Source organism: Mobula hypostoma, chromosome 12, assembly GCF_963921235.1.
Source record: "Mobula hypostoma chromosome 12, sMobHyp1.1, whole genome shotgun sequence".
In the NCBI taxonomy this organism is placed as follows: domain Eukaryota; kingdom Metazoa; phylum Chordata; class Chondrichthyes; order Myliobatiformes; family Myliobatidae; genus Mobula; species Mobula hypostoma.
In genome coordinates, this window is record NC_086108.1 from 39,898,694 (window position 1) to 39,917,702 (window position 19,009).

At 39.1% G+C, this 19,009-nt stretch overlaps 1 protein-coding gene across 7 annotated transcripts in view; it reads left to right on the top strand.

The window, feature by feature from the left end:
* The window catches only part of nek7 (NIMA-related kinase 7), a 225,534-nt gene that overhangs the window by 177,733 nt on the left and 28,792 nt on the right, over positions 1-19,009 (top strand). For all 7 annotated transcript variants that reach the window (XM_063063872.1, XM_063063870.1, XM_063063868.1 and 4 more), the window contains 2 exons: positions 7,775-7,883; positions 9,222-9,329. In XM_063063872.1, coding sequence (XP_062919942.1) covers positions 7,775-7,883; positions 9,222-9,329 — 217 coding nt within the window. The remainder of the gene's footprint in view (positions 1-7,774; positions 7,884-9,221; positions 9,330-19,009) is intronic.

Consider the following 19,009-nt stretch of genomic DNA (forward strand, 5'->3'; position numbering starts at 1 on the left):
AGTAATTTACAATGTGGATGAGTTATTTGATGAATCTAATCATATTTAGTTGGGTCCACAGTCCATCTTTATCTAGGTTATACTAGTTGAATAATTTTCAGGTAACTGACAGCTATTACTCAAAGTGGTTAAATATCAAGCTTGATGTTAGAAACCTGAGCTTCATATTTCCTGCCTGTGCATAGAATTCCCAGAGCTATTGCTGTATTGATATTATATCTAAAATCAAAATTTTAAGTATCTGTTCATTATCTTTTTATATTTATAATTGTAATAGTTGCAAAATATTCAGCCTCTAGTCATTTGTTGATGCTTGAATGTCTTGTGAACAATATTCTGGTAACATATGCAGAAGTTAATTTTATCTCCTGCTCATGGCATTAATCTTTTTATTTGAGATTGTATTCAGCACTTCTATTTGCATTATTTGTTTTTTGTATTCCATGCAATATTCTTTTAGTTTTTTTAGAATCCTTTTTTCCTGTCTCAATAGAAATGTCAATTTTTATACATTTATTTTTTTCATTTCACTGTACATGTTATATAGAATGCAGCTCCTGAAAGGAAAGCTGTTTCATATCCTTACCCTCCCGACATCAAACAAACCTCTGATATGTAAATGCTGCTTTGGGAAGAATAGATGCAAAGCCTCATTTTGGATAGATGCCAAAACTTACTTTCTTAGAATTGTGTTTGAAACATGAGAAGAGCAGCTGACCAACAATTTACATATGAACCGAAGTTGAAAACCATGTAGAAAGCAAAATTTGACTTGGTAGACTGCTGTTGTCTGATGTCTCTTTTGAAAGAATAGGAAAAATTATATTTGGGAATTTTAACATCTTCACAATGCTAATATTGAAATATATTAATGACATTTGAGTCAGAATAGTATTTACACAGTACGACCATCTTAAATTTTTGCCGACATTGATTGCATTTTAGTAGAAACCAGATATTTAATTTAACAATTAATTGTTTATCATTGAGTTGTTCCTTTTATTGGATGTGGAAAAAGTAACTATTTCACTGTTTCAAATAAAACCAGGTGATTCCACTTATCCCATGCTAATTGTGGTTTTATTTCTGTAAAACGCTGATGCCATCACAAATTGAAAACAAGATTGATTTGTTTGTCTTGATTTTGCCTCTGTTGAGGTTAATTATTACAGCATTTGTTTATTTTGGTTCTTGTCTGATTAATCTATATTGTATGGTAAATTTATGCCATCAGTATTAGCTTTTATTCTGTGGAAATCTGCTATTAGATTGGCTGACAAGATATCTAACCCAGTCATTATGGCAATGCAGTACCATAATTTTTTGATGTAGATGGAGAATACCAAGAGGGGACCCCAGGGAGTGGTATAGAGTGCACAGCAATGGTGTCCAAGACCTTGGACTTGGAGACACTGCAGGAAACTCTTGGCATTGATATCCAAATCACTATTTGTTGTATAAATCATTAGTTTGGATTTGAATACCCCTGGTAAGTTGATGAACTTAGTAGGAAATACCAAAATTGGAGCAGCGGTAGAATTAAAGGAGGGAGCTCAAATTAAAGAATGAAAGAATTGAAAAACATAATTAGTGAATGATGGAATATAAAATATGATGCAGAAAATCAAGAAGTTCTCCATTTTGGAGGGAAAAGCGGAAATGCTTGTACTTAATTGAAGTTGAAATGACTGAAGGGAAAGATGACATATATCTAGTAACCTGGGCCGGTGTGACATTCAGAAATGATGAACTAATGCAGAATAGAATATAATAAAGAAAATGCATTTTCATCTGTGAAACTAGCGGTATGTCCACTCAATTTTTAATCATTTCAATATAAATAACTTTGTTATATTTTCTCAGTTGCTCAAATTTGACCAAGTGATTCACTGATGTGAAAGTCTCAGTTTCATTTCCCAGTTATGTTTTTGAGTTAGCATGATGCACCAATATTGATATTGTAATTGGCCTTCTAGGTTAGGTTGGAGAAAATTAACCGGTGATCATAAAAATGTTTATTTATCTTTCATTGACCAAATTCAGGTACCTAAAAAGCAGAGTTTTGCTGCAAGAAATGATGCTTACATAAGGCCACTTGGTTGTGCAATGTCATCTCAACATGAAGTCAAACTTCGGAGAGAGCAGGAAAAAAAACAAAGATAGCGGTTTCATTTGGTAATAAAGAAGACTGGGTTGTCAGGTTCTATCTTGCTATGAGATGATGTGGTAGAGTTGAGCCAAATGATGCTTGCTTATGAAAGGGGAGCTTGGATTGGGGGCGGGGGGGGGGATAAAACTGAAGCTTGTCTGTGAAATGTATATTTTCTATCAGTCTTTCTTTTTTTATTGCCATACTTGCCTCTGGTTAATTCTTCCTTTGTCTCTCATTTCATTTCATTTCTTATTCTGTTATATTGATGAATTGTGCATTCATATCTCAATCTAGTATTAACTCCATTTCGGAAGTAATTTATTGACTGTGAGATGCCTTGAGATATTCATGAAAAATCCTAATATTTTGTTTGTTCATTGAAGTAGTCTTCAATGCCACTTCTGTAAGCAGTGTGATGTGAAATTTATTAAGAACAATATTAAATATATTGATACTGCTAGTTCAGAATTTAGCATTAGAAATCAAATTCTTACCTGTACGTTTCAGAAGGTAGAGAGCTATTTTTCTGGCATTTTTAGCTTGTCATCCAGTGTTAAAAGATATCTTTACCAAAGCAACATTCACAAAATGCTGGAGGAAGTCAGCATTTCAAGTAGTATCTTTTGGAAATAAGTAAACAGTCGATGTTTTGGACCAAGACCCTTCTTCAGGACTGAGAAGGAAGGGGGAAGACACCAGAAGAAAAAGCTAGGGGGAGGGGAAGGAGACTAGCTAGAAGGTGATGTTTGAAGCCAGGTGGGTGGGAAAGGTTAAGGGCTGGAGAGGAAGGAATCTGATAGGAGTAGAGAGTGGACCATAGGGGAAAGTGTAGGAGAAGGGGACCCAGGGGAGAAGTGATTAGCAGATGAGAAGAGGTAAGAGTTCAGTGGGAAAGAGGAGAAGTGGGGCAGGGGCGGATTTTTTTTACTGGAAGGAGAAATTGATATTCATGCTGTCAGTTTGGAGTCTACCCAGATGGAATATTAGGTGTTGCTTCTCCATCCTGAGAGTAGCCTCATCTTGGCATAATTTACGATGTGTCTCACCAATGTAGAGGAGGCCACATCAATGGATGACCCCCCGCAGATTCACAGGTGAAGTGTTTTCTCGCCTGGCAGGATTGTTTGGAGCCCTGAATGGGGGTGAGGAAGGAGGTGAATGGACAGGTGCAATACTTAGGCCGCTTGCAAGGATAACATTTTTCATGCTTATAAATGTTAAGTGAATGAATGTTGTAAGAAAATAAGTCAACAGTATATCTAATAATCAGTAAAGCAGTGAGTATTCACAAGAGGAAAAGTATGTGCAAGTGTGTAGGTGTGTTAGTATAAAACTTCCAGTATCTACATAAATACATCAGTTGTAAATCAGAACTTGGAAATATTTCAGTTTTCAGAACAGAGAAGAGAATGAATCTATAAAGGATTTGCTGATCTATCTAGTATCAGTGGATTAGAGTGCGAATTACAAATTTAAGAATGTGATATTGGATTATATTGCATTGGATAAAACTATGAAGTGTGAAACAGAAAGCATTCAAAGAATCATCATTTTGATCATAATTTGTCTACAGAAATTAGAGAAATTAAATGCATTTTGTTCAGTAGATCACTAATGGGTTGTAATATAGTAAAAGTAAATCAGATCTTAAGTGCTTGAGTAGATATCTGAAGAATGGGCTCCAGCATCCAGTACCATATTTAGTCATTATATTGATCCAGCCTGACTATTCAGTTTATGGTGTAGCATTAGGAGCACATCAGTTTTGCAATAAAAGACAATGAAACCAAGGTCTTTAATCTCAAGAAGCACTAGAGCAATGAAGAGATCGAATGCACACTGTGGATATTTATATTTTAGGAGAAAATTGGAGAAGGAAGCTTGGAATACAGAGATGCATAAAATTTTTATTCTGATCATTTTTTTACAAAATCACAAACTTTACAGGAAGGAAGATAACCATTTTTGCTGATTGAATGCAAACAGGTTAATTTTGCAGGTTAATTCAGCTGTGCAGAGCATTTGGATGACAATCTAGAATACATTGCTGAGAGGGAGCTAAAATGTGTGGTCTAGTGATTTGTCCAAGTCAAGAACGAATGGGATAGATACTGTATTTCTCAAGGAATTAGGTTTGTGAATAAATGTATATTCTTTTGAAAGTATTAAATATCATCAGTAGCTCGGGAAGGATTGATTATCCTTGTTTTGCTTGTTTTCTTTGATCTTGATGATTATTCCAAAACTTGCCTCCATTGTTTTGATGTGTAGTTGTTACATCTCAGCCGGAATAAATAGAATACAGTGTGGTCTCTGGAAGGAATTTTCCTCCTGAGAACAGTGGACTTTTCCCATTCCAAAACACATTTAACTACTCCAAATAATTAGTTATTCCAGCCTCGTATCTCATTGTCATAGACGAATGACTACTATCTTTGTCAATCTGTACCACCTTCTCCTTTCACTTACAAAATTAAGTACCTCTACCTTTACCCATCTTAATGTAAGATCATCAATTTGAGGAGTTAATTTTCTTTTTCTCCATGGGTGTTGTCTGATCTGCTTGGTATTTACAGCACTTCCTACTTAATTTACATTCCATATTCGATTGTGCACGCTTATGGTTTTGCATAGACCAAATTGAGCTGGCTGATGGCCATTGATTCTACTGTGAGCTGCCAGTTGTCAACCGTTCACATTCAGTGTGTTGTGGACTTTGTGCATTAGTCCAAAATGACCTGGAGGTGAGATGTCAGCATTTCTAACCTCGTGCTGCACCGTAGAACTCATGACTGAGCCTACCACGAGGAGACTGATGCACTAGAACTAGTATCAACTCTGTGTGAATTATTTTAATGGAAATTGTTTCTTGTTTAGCATTTTATAGTGTTACTTTTTTACTTCTGCATTTTGAATTCTTTCTAAATTATTTAAAACTGACTGAATAATGCACTGAGCAATGCATAGTAAGTGGGTATATTATTGTTCTTCATCAGTGGATATAAATTCTGGCATGAAGGATGGGTGTGCTTCCACCAGACAGTCAGCGAAACCTCACTGTTACGAAAGACCTACATTAGTACCCTGTTTTCGCTAACAGAAGGTTTTTTCACTGTTACGAAAAAAGCAGCGCGTGAAAAATGGCAGCATACGAAAAAAATTGCTGGCGTGTGAAAAAAAAAGCAGCGCACGCCCAAACAGCCAAGCTCCTCCCCCGGAACTGCATTCTAGCAGCCATTGCTTAAACACGTGCTTTATCTCGATTTATTTTGTGCATCCATTAGCAAGATGAGTTCGAAGGTATCGGAAAAGCCTAAAAGAGCTCGTAAGGGTGTTACACCTAGCGTAAAACTAGATATTGCCGAGTAAGACATTTATTTCAAAAGAAGAAAAGCAGGCTAAGGGACACAAGGCATCGAAGGATAGGTTTACCCTAATGCCTATTATTAACGCCACTAAGCCTCTACCAGTGTACCATTCAGAAAATCCGAGGGCACTTAAAGGTATTGATAAAAAAACACTTCCCGTTGTGTTCCGTTCACATCCAAGCAGTTGGAACACCCAAGTGCTTTTTTCTGAGTACATGAGCAGATACATTACTCCTTTTGTTGAAAAATACTGTTGAGAAAATAACCTCGATAATAGGTGTCTTGTGATTGTCGATAATTGTGCTGCTCATCTGCCTGACATTACCGAGTATGGCAGTAACGTTCGTGTTGCGTTCTTACCGCCGAATATGACATCGTTGCTGCAGCCGTGTGACCAAGGCCTAATAGCCACAATTAAAGCTTACTATACGCCAAATGTGATGCATTTTATTGTAAATACCATTGACAGAGAGGGCAACTCCGAAGCATTTTTGCGAGAGATCTGGAAAGACTACAATATAAAACTAGCAATCGCCAACATTGGAGATGTTCTCAATAGGCTAACAGTCTCAATGAGAAATGGCGTTTGGAGGAAACTATGTCCCAAAGCAGTGAACGATTTTAAAGGCTTGGAACCATCAACAATAAATACGACAATAGTGAGCTTGGCTAAGGAGGCTGGGTTTGTGGAAGTTGACGAAGATGATGTTGAAGAAGTTTTGGCATCCCATGAGCAAGAATTGACAGATGAAGAGCTGATGCAATTGCAAGAGGAAAGGATAACAATCGAAACCGAACACAGTAGCGAAAATGAAGTCGTCCAAGGACTGAGCGTGAAGCAGTTGCGTGAGATTTTCGCTGTGATTGACAACGCTGCAATGATTGCAGAAAAGTATGACTTTAATTTTGAAAGGTTCAGGGCAGGATTGCAGGATGTTTTGAGTGCTTACAAAGAACTGTATGATCTAAAAATGCGCGAGGCTCAGCAGTCAAGTATACTGTCGTTTTTCAAGCCTTGCACATCAGCCACAGCAGATGACGAACCTCGACCTTCGACATCGAGGCAGGCAGGCATAGAAGATGATGACCTGGCTGCCCTATTGGAAATAGACTACGATGAGATGACACCCCAGTCTCCTCTACCTCCCACCACCCCAATTTCCGACGATTCAGCCTAACACACCATTCCGATTCCCGTAAGTGAAACTACACTGTACATACATTATTTCTACATTATATAGGTTGTGTATTTTTGTGTTATTTAGTATGATTTGTTATTTGGTATGATTTGGCAGCCTCATAGCTTAAAGGTTACTGGAGAGAGTGCTTCTGCCGAGAGCACCTGCACCGACACTGCTTCCGCCGAGAGCGCATGCGTGAGATTTTCGCTGCGCTAGACTGTGCTTCAATGATTGCAAAAAGTATTTCTACTTTATGTGGGCTGTGTATTTTTGTGTTATTTAGTACGATTTGTTATTTGGTATGATTTGGCAGCCTCATAGCTTAAAGGTTACTGGAGAGAGTGCTTCTGCCGAGAGCGCATGCGTGAGATTTTCGCTGCGCTAGACGGTACTCTAATGATTGCAAAAAGTATTTCTACTTTATATAGGCTGTGTATTTATCATATCATTCCTGCTTTTACTATATGTTACTGTTATTTTAGGTTTTATGTGTTATTTGGCATGATTTGGTAGGTTATTTTTTTGGTCTGGAAACGCTCAAAAATTTTTCCCATATTAATAAATGGTAATTGCTTCTTCACTTTACAACTTTTCGGCTAACGAACCGTTTCGTTGGAATGCTCTACCTTTGGATGGGGGGGGGGAACCTGTAATTGCTGACTTTTCCAGCAGTGCCCATCATCATGAAAAGATAATATAAAATTTATATAAAAAAGCCTTTGTCAAGGTTTGTCAGGGTACCAGGCTTGGAGAACAAAGATGAGTGATATACTGATTCAAACCTGTTCACCATTTGCAGCTCCTTACATCTTGCAGGGCATCTCCCTGTTGAAGAGAGAGATTACCCAGCTATTAGCATCTGAAAATGCTAATCATTGACAGCATACAAGTCCAATACAACCTGGTCCCTTGTATTTTAACTGAAATGGATAAATGCCCAGTCAATCGGTTTTTATTTCCAGTAGAAACTTTGTTCCCAACAAGAAATTTTCTCGATAATATCATGCCAGTTATTTGTATGATCTGTAGTCCTAATAGCTTAGCATTTATAATTCTGTTTAATATTTTTATAGCATTTTAAGAAACAAAAGCGGTTGATTCCAGAAAGAACAATTTGGAAATACTTTGTTCAACTCTGCAGTGCCTTGGAACACATGCATTCTCGGCGTGTCATGCACAGAGGTAACATATATATGTAATAGTAGATAGTACTTCATATTAATAAACTGTTGCACTGTCATAAATTGGAATTGTATTGTTGAAATGGTACCTCCTTACCTACCATTCCACGAGCCTCCACATCCAGCACGTTATTCTGCTTAACTTCTGCCATCTTCAATGGGATCCCACCATGGTAACTCACCAGTGACTAATAAAAAGTGCAAGAATCTCTGTTAGGGCCCAAGCTTTCTCGTTCCTTGCTGCCAGTGGTACCCTATGAAAGATTTCATCTGACACTGAGTATTTATCAACTTTTATGTTTTACCTGATATCCAATATCCAACAGGTGCCACACACGAGGCTTCTAAACAAGATAAGATCCTATGGTATTACAGGGAAGATTCTAGCATGGACAGAAGATTGGCTAATCAGCAGAAGGCAAAGAGTGGGGATAAAGGGACCTTTTTGTTTAGCTGCAGATGGTATTCCTCAGGGGTCAGTGTTGAGTATGCTACATTTCAAGTAATATGTTAATGATCACGATGATGGAATTGACGGCTTTGTGGTCAAGTTTGTGGATGATACAAAGATGGATGGAGAGGCAGGTAGTGTTCAGGAAGCAGGGAATCACCAGAAGGACTCAGACAGATTAGGAAAACGGGCAAAAAAATGGCAAATGGAATACAGTGTTGAGGAGTGTATGTTGAAGGAATAAAGGCATAGACTATGTTCTGAATGAGTAGTGAATTCAGAAATTGGAGACTTGGGAGTCCTTGTGTTGGATTCCCTAAAGATTAACTTGCAGGTTGAGTCAGTGGTAAGGAAGGCAAATGCAGTGTTAGCATTTACTCCAAGAGGACCAGAATATAAAAAGAAAGATGTAATGCTGAGACTTTATAAGGCATTGGTCAGACCGCATTTGGACTATTGTGAGCTGTTTTGAGCTCCATATGTGCTAGATTTGGAGAGGGTCAAGAGGAGTTTAAAGAGAATGATCCCGGGAATGAAAGGGTTAAAGTATGAGGAGCATTTGATGGCTCTTTGCCTGTACTTGATAGGGTTCGGAAGAATGGGGAAATCTCGATGAAACTTACTGGATATTGAAAGGTCTAGGTAGAGTGGCTGTGGGTGGGGAATTCATTGCCACAGATAGCTGTGGAGTCCAGCTCATTAGGTATATTTAGTGTTTAGGTTGTTGATTAGTGAGGACATCAAAAAGGAAAAAAAAACATTTTTCTTTCTGTGAAAGCTAGGTTTCAATCATTGCCATCCTAAAGTAATTCCTGATGTACAATAGTAAGTAATATCTCTATCATCATAGTTTAAAGTATTCATGCTATTACTTGTGTTCTCTTTCAGATATAAAACCAGCTAATGTGTTCATTACAGCAACTGGAGTAGTAAAGCTGGGAGATCTTGGATTGGGCAGATTTTTTAGTTCGAAAACTACAGCAGCACATTCTTTAGGTGAGCAATCCTGCACAACACGAATCCATCTAATTACAGAAGTGGGATGTATTTCATTAAGAGTGTGAACAAAACCATGTGTCTGTTGTAAACATGTAAGCAGTAAAAGGCAAGCTCCCCAACCACTATCAGGTTATCTATTTCATCGTGCATTTAGGGGGTTTCCTGTTTCTTTGACCTTTGCCATTACACAGGGCATGTCTGGAAGTAACAAGTCCAATCTTGCTACTGATACAAAACCCTGATTACACAACAGTGTAATAAAGACCAAAGAGTTTATGATGAATAGACTGCTTTCAGGCTACACACTGGGTGACCCATTGATCTTTCCAGAGGTTTATAATGCAGAAATCCTTGAAAAATCAGACAGCTTTTTTTATTGCATAACTGCCTTATTTTTCAGAGAGAGTTTTCAGGATGCAGTTTAACTGGCAATTTAATATTTTGTTTTTTGACTAAAAATTTACATCAGGGAACTCGGAGATAGCTATGCTATTGATTAAAAATGGAGCTCACAAACAGCTTTCTGCAGTACTGATCCACATGGGAATTGAGTCATGTAGTATGTTGGATCACTTGGACCTCATAACACCATTTTAGAGATCCTGGTTCTCAAAGTGCCCTTTTATTTGAATGAATATTTTCGTTGTATGTAAGTGTATCACTGGTTTTTCTCATAAAGCTGTGGATTTTGAACTGGATAACTGCAATACCAGTTAGACATGGTTTATTTACAATTGCTTTGAAAATGAGATGCTTCGGAGTTCCCATTAAAATCCCTAGTCAAGTGAACAGAAAGGTCTCTGGTAACTACAACTAGGAGAATTACCATCAATGTTCCCTCTAATTTTTTTTTACAGCGGTCTGGACCAACCATTGCTCTGAGAAGGAAATTTTTACCAGGCCTGAAAACGGCAGGACACTTAAAATATTTTTTTTTGTAATATGCATACTATGAATATTTGGAATGAAAATTGAAAAATCGCATACTTTTGATTTTATTTATTAATTGAAGGTTATAATGCAATACAGTACAACAAAGACAATCTTCCATGTGTCGTAGACGTTTTCCAGCTGTGTCCAATTCCAGCTGCACGGCAACAAAGACTATCTGCACGGGAGCATTTCGGTTGATGCACAGTCACATACTTGAGCAGCTTAGAAGGAATAGTGATCACCATCTTCCAGGGTCTCTTTGAAGGTCCAAAGTTTGATTTTTTTTTAGTATTGGCTTAGAAATCCAAACCATTTCCTTTGGTGCTGCAGTCTTATAGGTCCAAGAATCAGGATTTGTTCCTGACTCTGCTGTGATCAGAGTTTGCACATTCTCTATGTGATTGTGGAAGCTCTGGTTTCTCCCACCTTGCAAATATGTGCTGATAAGTTAATTGCCTACTGTAAATTAGCAAATAGTGTAGCTAAGTGGCAAAAAGAATTAAAGGGGCTTTGATGGTCATGTGAAAGCGAGAATATAGGACCATAGGGTAAACTGGAATAGAAATTGATGGGATTGCTTTACAAGGAGGCAGCATGGACCAGTAGAAGGCCTCATGATGTGAAAATTAAGAATATGCCAGTTAATATACCCAGTTCATTGAGCTGGGTTTGGTTTTCCTGAAAGAATCAACCAATCAGTTGCACTCTTCTCTTTCTCAATAAGCTTGCAAAAGGTAAGTATTTAGTGGATAGTTATAATACTTATAATAACAATTTAAAAAGATCTTTTAAGGGGAATGAACTAACATATTGAGAGAATTGCAGGCTGCACTTAATAAACTTCCTACAGATTTCAGTATCTACAGTCACTTGTCTTTGAAAAATTTGCGGCTGAATCTTGAACCAGATCAACTAAATTGTGGAAAAGAAATTATCAATAGCAGTAATTTTCAAAAGGCATTCAGCAATTCAGCACATTCATTTCAGATTGAGGGGGGCAGGAGTCGAGGGTGATAAACGTCATGACCTATGTAAATCTTTTATATGGTTGTTAAATTGTTTTATTTTTCCTCAGAATAGTTTTACCTTGTGGCTCCTGTTGAGAGCTTGCTGCTATCCTTCCTCAGACAATATTCTTCAATGAGATTTGTGCACTGAATGCTACATTAGCTCACAGTGTGATAGCCCAGTTGGAGGGGCTACTGTGCTGCATCTTGTACCTATAGTGGGGAGGTGCTGCTCCAACCATCACATTGATCCAATCATGAGACTGGGGTATATTAAACAGGCAACTCTCCCTCACTGGTATGGTATGCTTAATCCCTTAAAATCTCTGCAGGAAATCCACCACACTAACCTTCTTTCCTCCATTCTCTGCTCGCTGATTCAGACACTGCAGACATTACACAAATCACCTTGTCCTGAAGCTGTGATCTGTGGGTACCATCACTTTCTCCATTTTTTGTTCTTGGAAGGTGTCTTGAAGACAATCAATACAGGTGAGAGAGTGAGTGGAATCAGTGTTTAAGTGAGTGCGCAAGGCAGCACTGGACACTAAAACTGGTGGTACAGGCCTAATTATGATGTCTGCTGATCATGGTGCAAGATCTATATGGCAAATCTTGGGGGAAGTTTCTGAGGCTATTCTTGTTTAATGATCCCAGGGAATTACATTAATAGAAGTAGCTAGATAAAAATAAAAATTTACACTAATTACAATCTCAAAGATAATTTCTTCTTTGACTATGCCTCAGTAAACACTGTCTGCAAATACCCTCGTCCTCCCCCGCCCCTCAACAGACACACACTCTATTCCAGCCCTTCTTTTATTTCTAAAACAATCACTGTGTAACAATTTTCTCCAGGTTAGGAATTTTAGTTTGGGTGGTGTTTTACCCCATTTCTTCACTCTAAACTGCTATTCTCTGACTTCCAATCATAAATGTATGGAACCAAAATAAACTAGAAACCAGATCTGAAAGATTCCAAAACACCTTCTGTCATTAGCTGGAAACTCAATGCTGATTTAAACCGACAAACCTTTCTGATCCCTTATACATGAATTTACAGTGTAATAAAAAATTCCTTTGGATTCCCTCTGACCTGGTCTTTCCCGATCTTTAACTTGGACTCGTACATAAAAAATGTATTTTATGTATTATATTTTATTGTATTGCTGCCACAAAAGAAAATCATATTTCATGACATATGTGAGTGATGCTAAGTTTAATTCTGATATAGATCTCTATTGTGTACTTAGAGTGGGAAGGGGGCAGGAAAAGGGGAATTATGGTTTGGAAAAGGGGAAGAGAGAGGGGAAACACCAGAGAGACATTCTGTAATGATCAACAAACCAATTGTTTGGAAACAAGTGACCTCGCCTGGTGTCTCAGGTCTAGGTGTGTTTGCACTTGCGTCACCCCATGCCTCTGTCACTTCTCTGTCACAGCTAATGTATTTTAAAGATCTATTTTGAGAACAGTTCTAAAAGTTATTAAAAGCAATTATAAATCCTTGACTCTTACTTTTATATATGGCATAGCAGTCAAAAGCTGCATTCACTTATTCGTTGCATTACAGGTTGACACAATGTCTGTTTCAATGGTCTGGTTTAGTACGGAGAATGGAATGATGCAAGTCTTTAAGAGTTATGTTGACAGAATTTCTGTCACTTAACTGCTTCCAAGCTCTGCTAGGAGCACCTTCATCTTGTAATCTAAACATTTTTATATAACTTCAGTTTAGAATTTATCAAAACCCTGCTTTGCTTTATAACAGAAGACACTACTGCTAATTGAAAATGTAATCTGTGTTACCACTAAATGAATGCCATCTGTGGGCAATTCTTAACAGAAGTAGAATCAACAAACATATCAGGCAATTTCCACGAGGAAGCAAAGTCTCCTAAGTTAACACTCGTGGAAAAAGGTTGCTTCAGAAAGATAACACAGTGTAGTTAGATATGCAGTGACAATTAACAAATGGTGCACATGACTGAAGCCATAATTTTAAAATTAATTGGAACTAAATTGGTAGGACTATTATCTCTATTAAATATTTGTGTTCAGATAGAATATAGTAGAACTTTATTGTCATTGCTCAAGACAATGAGATTGTGGTGCAACTCCAATCCATGCAAAAACAGATAGTACGACTTAATTATAAAAAAATCCTCTACTTACGTGCAGCAAGTGGCTTCGGTAGTCCACAACACTCAAACACCATTGGCAATCTGGGGTGCAGCACTATTCAACTGCACAACAGCTCTCACGATTAAGTTGTTTTTCATTCTTACTCTCTTGGCTAAGATGTTTTTGTATCTCCTACCAGGTGGCGCGAGATTACCAGGCAGTGTTAAGGATGGGGTGGGTCTTTAATGATGTTATGAGCATGACGTAGGCATCAAGAGTTGTAGTTTGTCTGGTAGTTGGTCCAGTAGTTGATTCCTAAAGATGTGCTGAGCTATTCTGAGCCTATTGGAGTGCTTTCTGATCTGTCTTGCTGCAGCTAGAGTACCATACTGTCATTCCGTATGTTAGTATGCTCTATCACACATCGATAGAAGTTGGCCAGCAATTTTTTACAATTAGCCATTCTTTTGGGCATGAGTAGAGTACATTTTTTCAGATGTTTGACTTGAAGATCCATTTCATTTCAGTCACTTTTTGTTATATAAAGGACAAGATTAGTTGCTTTGTCGTCCAAAGGTTTGCACTCTGCTCTTCAGGAAGAACTGTTAAACTGCAGAATCATACTAATGCATTTCCCTAACTATACTGCAATGTGTTTATCCCATTTTAAGTTTGCGCCAGTTCACAGCCACAATTGTTTCCATATTTCTGGAAGTAAGGAAGTTTCATCCTAACAGTATATATTCAGTCAGTACATCAATGGGGCAGGATATGCTCTCTGGTACCAGACATTTCAACCCTGAAAAAAAGATACTGTCTACTTACCATATCTGTGCCACAAATAAATTAACAAATAATAAGTTGCATTTGCAACACAAGTTTAAAAAGTAAACAGTATAACAAGCACAAGAAATGCAGATGCTGGAAATCCAAGCAGCACACACAAAATGCTGGAAGAACTCAGCAGGCCATGCAGTATCAATGGAAAAGAGAAAACAGTCAACATCTCAGGCCAAGACCTTTCATCAGCTGGAAAAATAGATGAGAAGTCAGAGTAAGCCAAAAAAGTGGGATCGCCCAGTGGCTATCCATTTCAATTCTTCTTCCCCATTCCCATTCCGATATGTCAGTCTATGGCCTCCTACTGCCGTGATGAGGCCACACTCAGGCTGGAAGAGCAACACCTTGTATTCTGTTTGGGTAGCCTCCAATCTGATGGCATGAATATCGATTTCTCGAACTTCCAGTAGTTGACCCCCCTCCTCACCATTCCCCATTCCTATTTCCCTCTCTCACCTTGTCTCCTTACCTGCCCATCACCTCTCTCTGCTGCTCCACCCCTTTCCTTTCTTCCATGGTCTTCTACCTTCTCCTGTCAGATCCCCCCTTCTCCAGCCCCTTATCTCTTTCACCAATCAACTTCCCAGCTCTTTTATTTCATCCCTCCCCCTCTCTCGGTTTCACCTATTACCTACCATCTTGTAATTCTTCCTCCCCTCCCCCTCAACACCTTCCTTTGACTTCGCATATTTTTTTTCTAGTTCTGATAAAGGGTGTCAGCCCAAAATGTAAACAGGATAATGCTACTGGCACTTGATACATGATGAGACCTGGGTGTTGGCAATGAGTTCAGTAGTCTTACAGCCAGGCGGAAGAAGCTAATTGCCATTCTAAGAGTTCTTGTCCTAATGTTATGGTACCTCCTGCCTGATGGTAGGGGGTCAAAGAGATTGTTGGACGAATGGGAGGGATCACTGACAATGCTAAGGAAACTGTGTACACGGCGCTTCTGATAAATATCGGGGAGGAGAAGATGGCGCAACGCACCGCGCGCGGCCGCTCCAAATGATATTGTATTTGTGAACTAGGATGCCATGCACAATCCTGATTTGATGGAGACAGCTGTGAGAAGCACGGAGGAACATCTGGAGAAACTTCTGAAATGCCTGCTTCACTGCTGCTGCTACTGTGCGATCAAGAATCTCCGAGGGGAAGGCCCCAAATCCTCGGCTTTGCCTATTGCCTGTTTCCGGGGCCGGGGTCGAAGCACTCGGCAGAGATGGTGCTCGGTGTCGGAGGGCTGGTCGGAGGCTCGAAGTTTTCAGACGGACTCGGAGTCGGAGTCAGACTGTGGTCGGGTGCTTTCAGGATGCTGCATCAGCAAGTTTGCGGCGCTAGAAGCTCATGGCAGGGAGAGTTTCTCCCTTCAACCGTCTGCGTGAGATGATGGGACTTTCGAGAGACTTTGAGACTTTTTACCGTGCCCATGGTCTGTTTTTCTATCAAGTTACTGTATTGCTTGCACTGTTGCAACTATATGTTATAATTATGTGGTTTTTGTCAGTTTTTTTAGTCTTGGTTTGTCTTATGTTTCTGTGATAGCATTCTGGAGGAACAAATTGTATTATTTCTTAATACATGCATTACTAAATGACAATAAAAGAGGACTGTGTGTCCTCATAATCTAATCTAATATCTCTTATGGATGGAAGAGAGACCTTGACAATCCTCTCAGCAGTCCTCACAATCCTTTGTAGGGACTTGCAGTCAGATGCCTTATAATTTTCATACCAGATAGTGATGCAGCTGGTCAGGACATTCTCCATGGTGCTTTTGTAAAAATTGGTTAGAATGAAGGGATAGTGGGAGGGGGGAGGGTAGCCTCACTCATCTCAATCTCCTCAGGAGGTGAAGACACTGCTGTGCTTTCCTAACCAAAAAGGTGCTGTTGAGGGACAAGGTGAGATTGGCCATTATGTGCACTCCTAGAAATTTGGTGCTCTTAATTCTCTCCATGTACAGTGAGGAGTGGTCAGTCTGAACCTTCCTAAAGTCTACAGTCATCTCTTTAGTCTTATCCACATTGAGACTTAAGATGTGGTTGCACCATTCTATCAGCTGCTCCATCCCTCTCTGTACGCCATCTTGTTATTGATGAAGCCAACCACTGTTGCATCATCAGCAAACTTAATGATTTGGTTTGAACTGGATCTTCAGTTGAATTGGATTTGGCTGGGTTAAACTCTATCTGCCACTTCTCTGCCCACATCTGCAACTGATCTATATCCCACTTTATTCCTTGCCGGTTTTCTGCACAATCCACAACACCACTAATCTTCGTATCATCTGCAAACATACTAAACCCACTTATCTACATATTCATTCAGCTCATTTATATACATCAAAAACAGCAGAGATCCCAGTATAGATCCTTGGAGGACACCACTAATCACAGCCCTCCAGCTAGAGTAAGTCCCTTCAATCACTATACTCTGTCTTCTGTGGGCAAGTCAGTTCTGAATCCAAACAGCCAATTCACCGTGGATCCCATACACCTTAATCTTCTGGATTAGACTCCCATGAGGGACATTGTCAAAGGCCTGACTAAAATCCATTTAAACAACATCCAGAGCTCTGCCTACATCACTCACCCTTGTTGTCTATTCAAATAACTCTATCAAGTTACTAAGACGTGACTTGCAGTGCATAAAGCCATGCTGTCTCTCTAACTAAGCCATGGTTTTCCAAAAGCTCATAAACCCTATTCCTAAGAATTCTCTTCAGTAACGTCCCTACCACTGATGTAAGACTCACCGATCTACAGTTTCCAGGATTATCCTTGGCTCCCTTCTTGAATAATGGAATATTATTGGCTATTGTCATATTATTCGTGAGCACTAAGGGTGCAATTCTCTGAAACTGAGTTACTTTTTCAGTTACAGATAAAGAGTAGCTATTGAAATACAAACCCCATTTCCAGAAAAGTTGGGATATTTTCCAAAATGCAATAAAAACAAAAATCTGTGATATGTTAACTCACGTGAACCTTTATTTAACTGACAAAAGTACAAAGAAAAGATTTTCAATAGTTTTACTGACCAACTTAATTGTATTTTGTAAATATACACAATTTAGAATTTGATGGCTGCGACACACTCAACAAACGTTGGGACAGAGTTAAAATAAGATTGAAAAGTGCACAGAATATTCAAGTAACACCGGTTTGGAAGACTCCACATTAAGCAGGCTAATTGGTAGCAGGTGAGGTATCATGACTGGGTATAAAAGTAACGTCCATCAAAGGCTCAGTCTTTGCAAGCAAGGATGGGTCGTGGCTCACCCCTTTGTGCCAAAATTCGTGAGAGAATTGTTAGTCAGTTCAAAAGGAACATTTCTCAACACAAGACTGCAGCGAATTTAGGTCTTTCAACATCTACAGTACATAATATTGTGAAAAGATTCAGAGAATTCAGAGACATCTCAGTGCATAAAGGGCAAGGTCGGAAACCACTGTTGAATGCGCGTGATCTTCGAGCCCTCAGGCAGCACTGCCTAAGAAACCGTCATGCTACTGTGACAATTATAGCCAGCTGGGCTTGGGATTTCTTTGGAAAACCATTGTCACTCAACACAGTCCGTCGCTGCATCCAGAAATGCAACTTGAAACTGTATTACGCAAGGAGGAAGCCATATATCAACTCTATGCAGAAACGCCGGTGAGTTCTCTGGGCCCGAGCTCATCTCAGATGGACCGAAAGACTGTGGAACCGTGTGCTGTGGTCAGATGAGTCCACATTTCAGCTAGTTTTCGGAAAAAACGGGCGTCAAGTTCTCTGTGCCAAAGATGAAAACGACCATCCAGATTGTTATCAGCGAAAGGTGCAAAAGCCAGCATCTGTGATGGTATGGGGGTGCATCAGTGCCCACGGCATGGGTGAGTTGCATGTATGTGAAGGTACCATTGACTCTGAGGCGTATATTAGGATTTTAGAGAGACATATGTTCCCATCAAGGCGAAGTCTCTTCCTGGGACGTCCATGCTTGTTTCAGCAGGACAATGCCAGACCACATTCTGTACGGGCTACAACAGCATGGCTTTGTAGACACAGAGTGCGTGTGCTTGACTGGTCTGCTGCCAGTCCAGATCTATCTCCTATTGAAAATGTATGGCGCATCATGAAGAGGAGAATCAGACAACGGAGACCACGGACTGTTAAGCAGCTGAAGTCTTATATCAAGCAAGAATGGACAAAATTTCCAATTGCAAATTTACTACAATTAGTATCCTCAGTTCCAAAACGATTAAAAAGTGTTATTAAAAGGAAAGGTGATGTAACACAATGGTAAACATGCCTCTGTCCCAACTTTTGTTGACTTTTGCAGCAATCAAATTCTAAATTTGTGTATGTTTACAAAATACAATTAAGTTGGTCAGTACAACTATTAAAAATCTTTTCTTTGTACTTTTGTCAGTTAAATAAAGGTTCACATGAATTAACATATCACAGATTTTTGATCTTATTTCATTTTGTAAAATATCCCAACTTCTCTGGAAATGGGGTTTGTACTTCTGCAACTTAGAACAAGACAGGCAAATTCTAAGGGGCAAGTTTTGCACCGTAAGGTGGTGATTATATGGAATGAGCTGCCAGAGGAATTATTAGAGGGAGATGCAATTGGTGGTTAAAAGATATTTGAACAGGTACTTGGGTAGGACAAGAATAGAGGGTGACAGGCCTAAAGTAGGCAAGTGTGCTTAGTGCCGATAGGGGTCACTATCAGTATGGATGAGTTGTGCTGAAACGTCTGTTATAAGTCGTAAAACTCTATGAT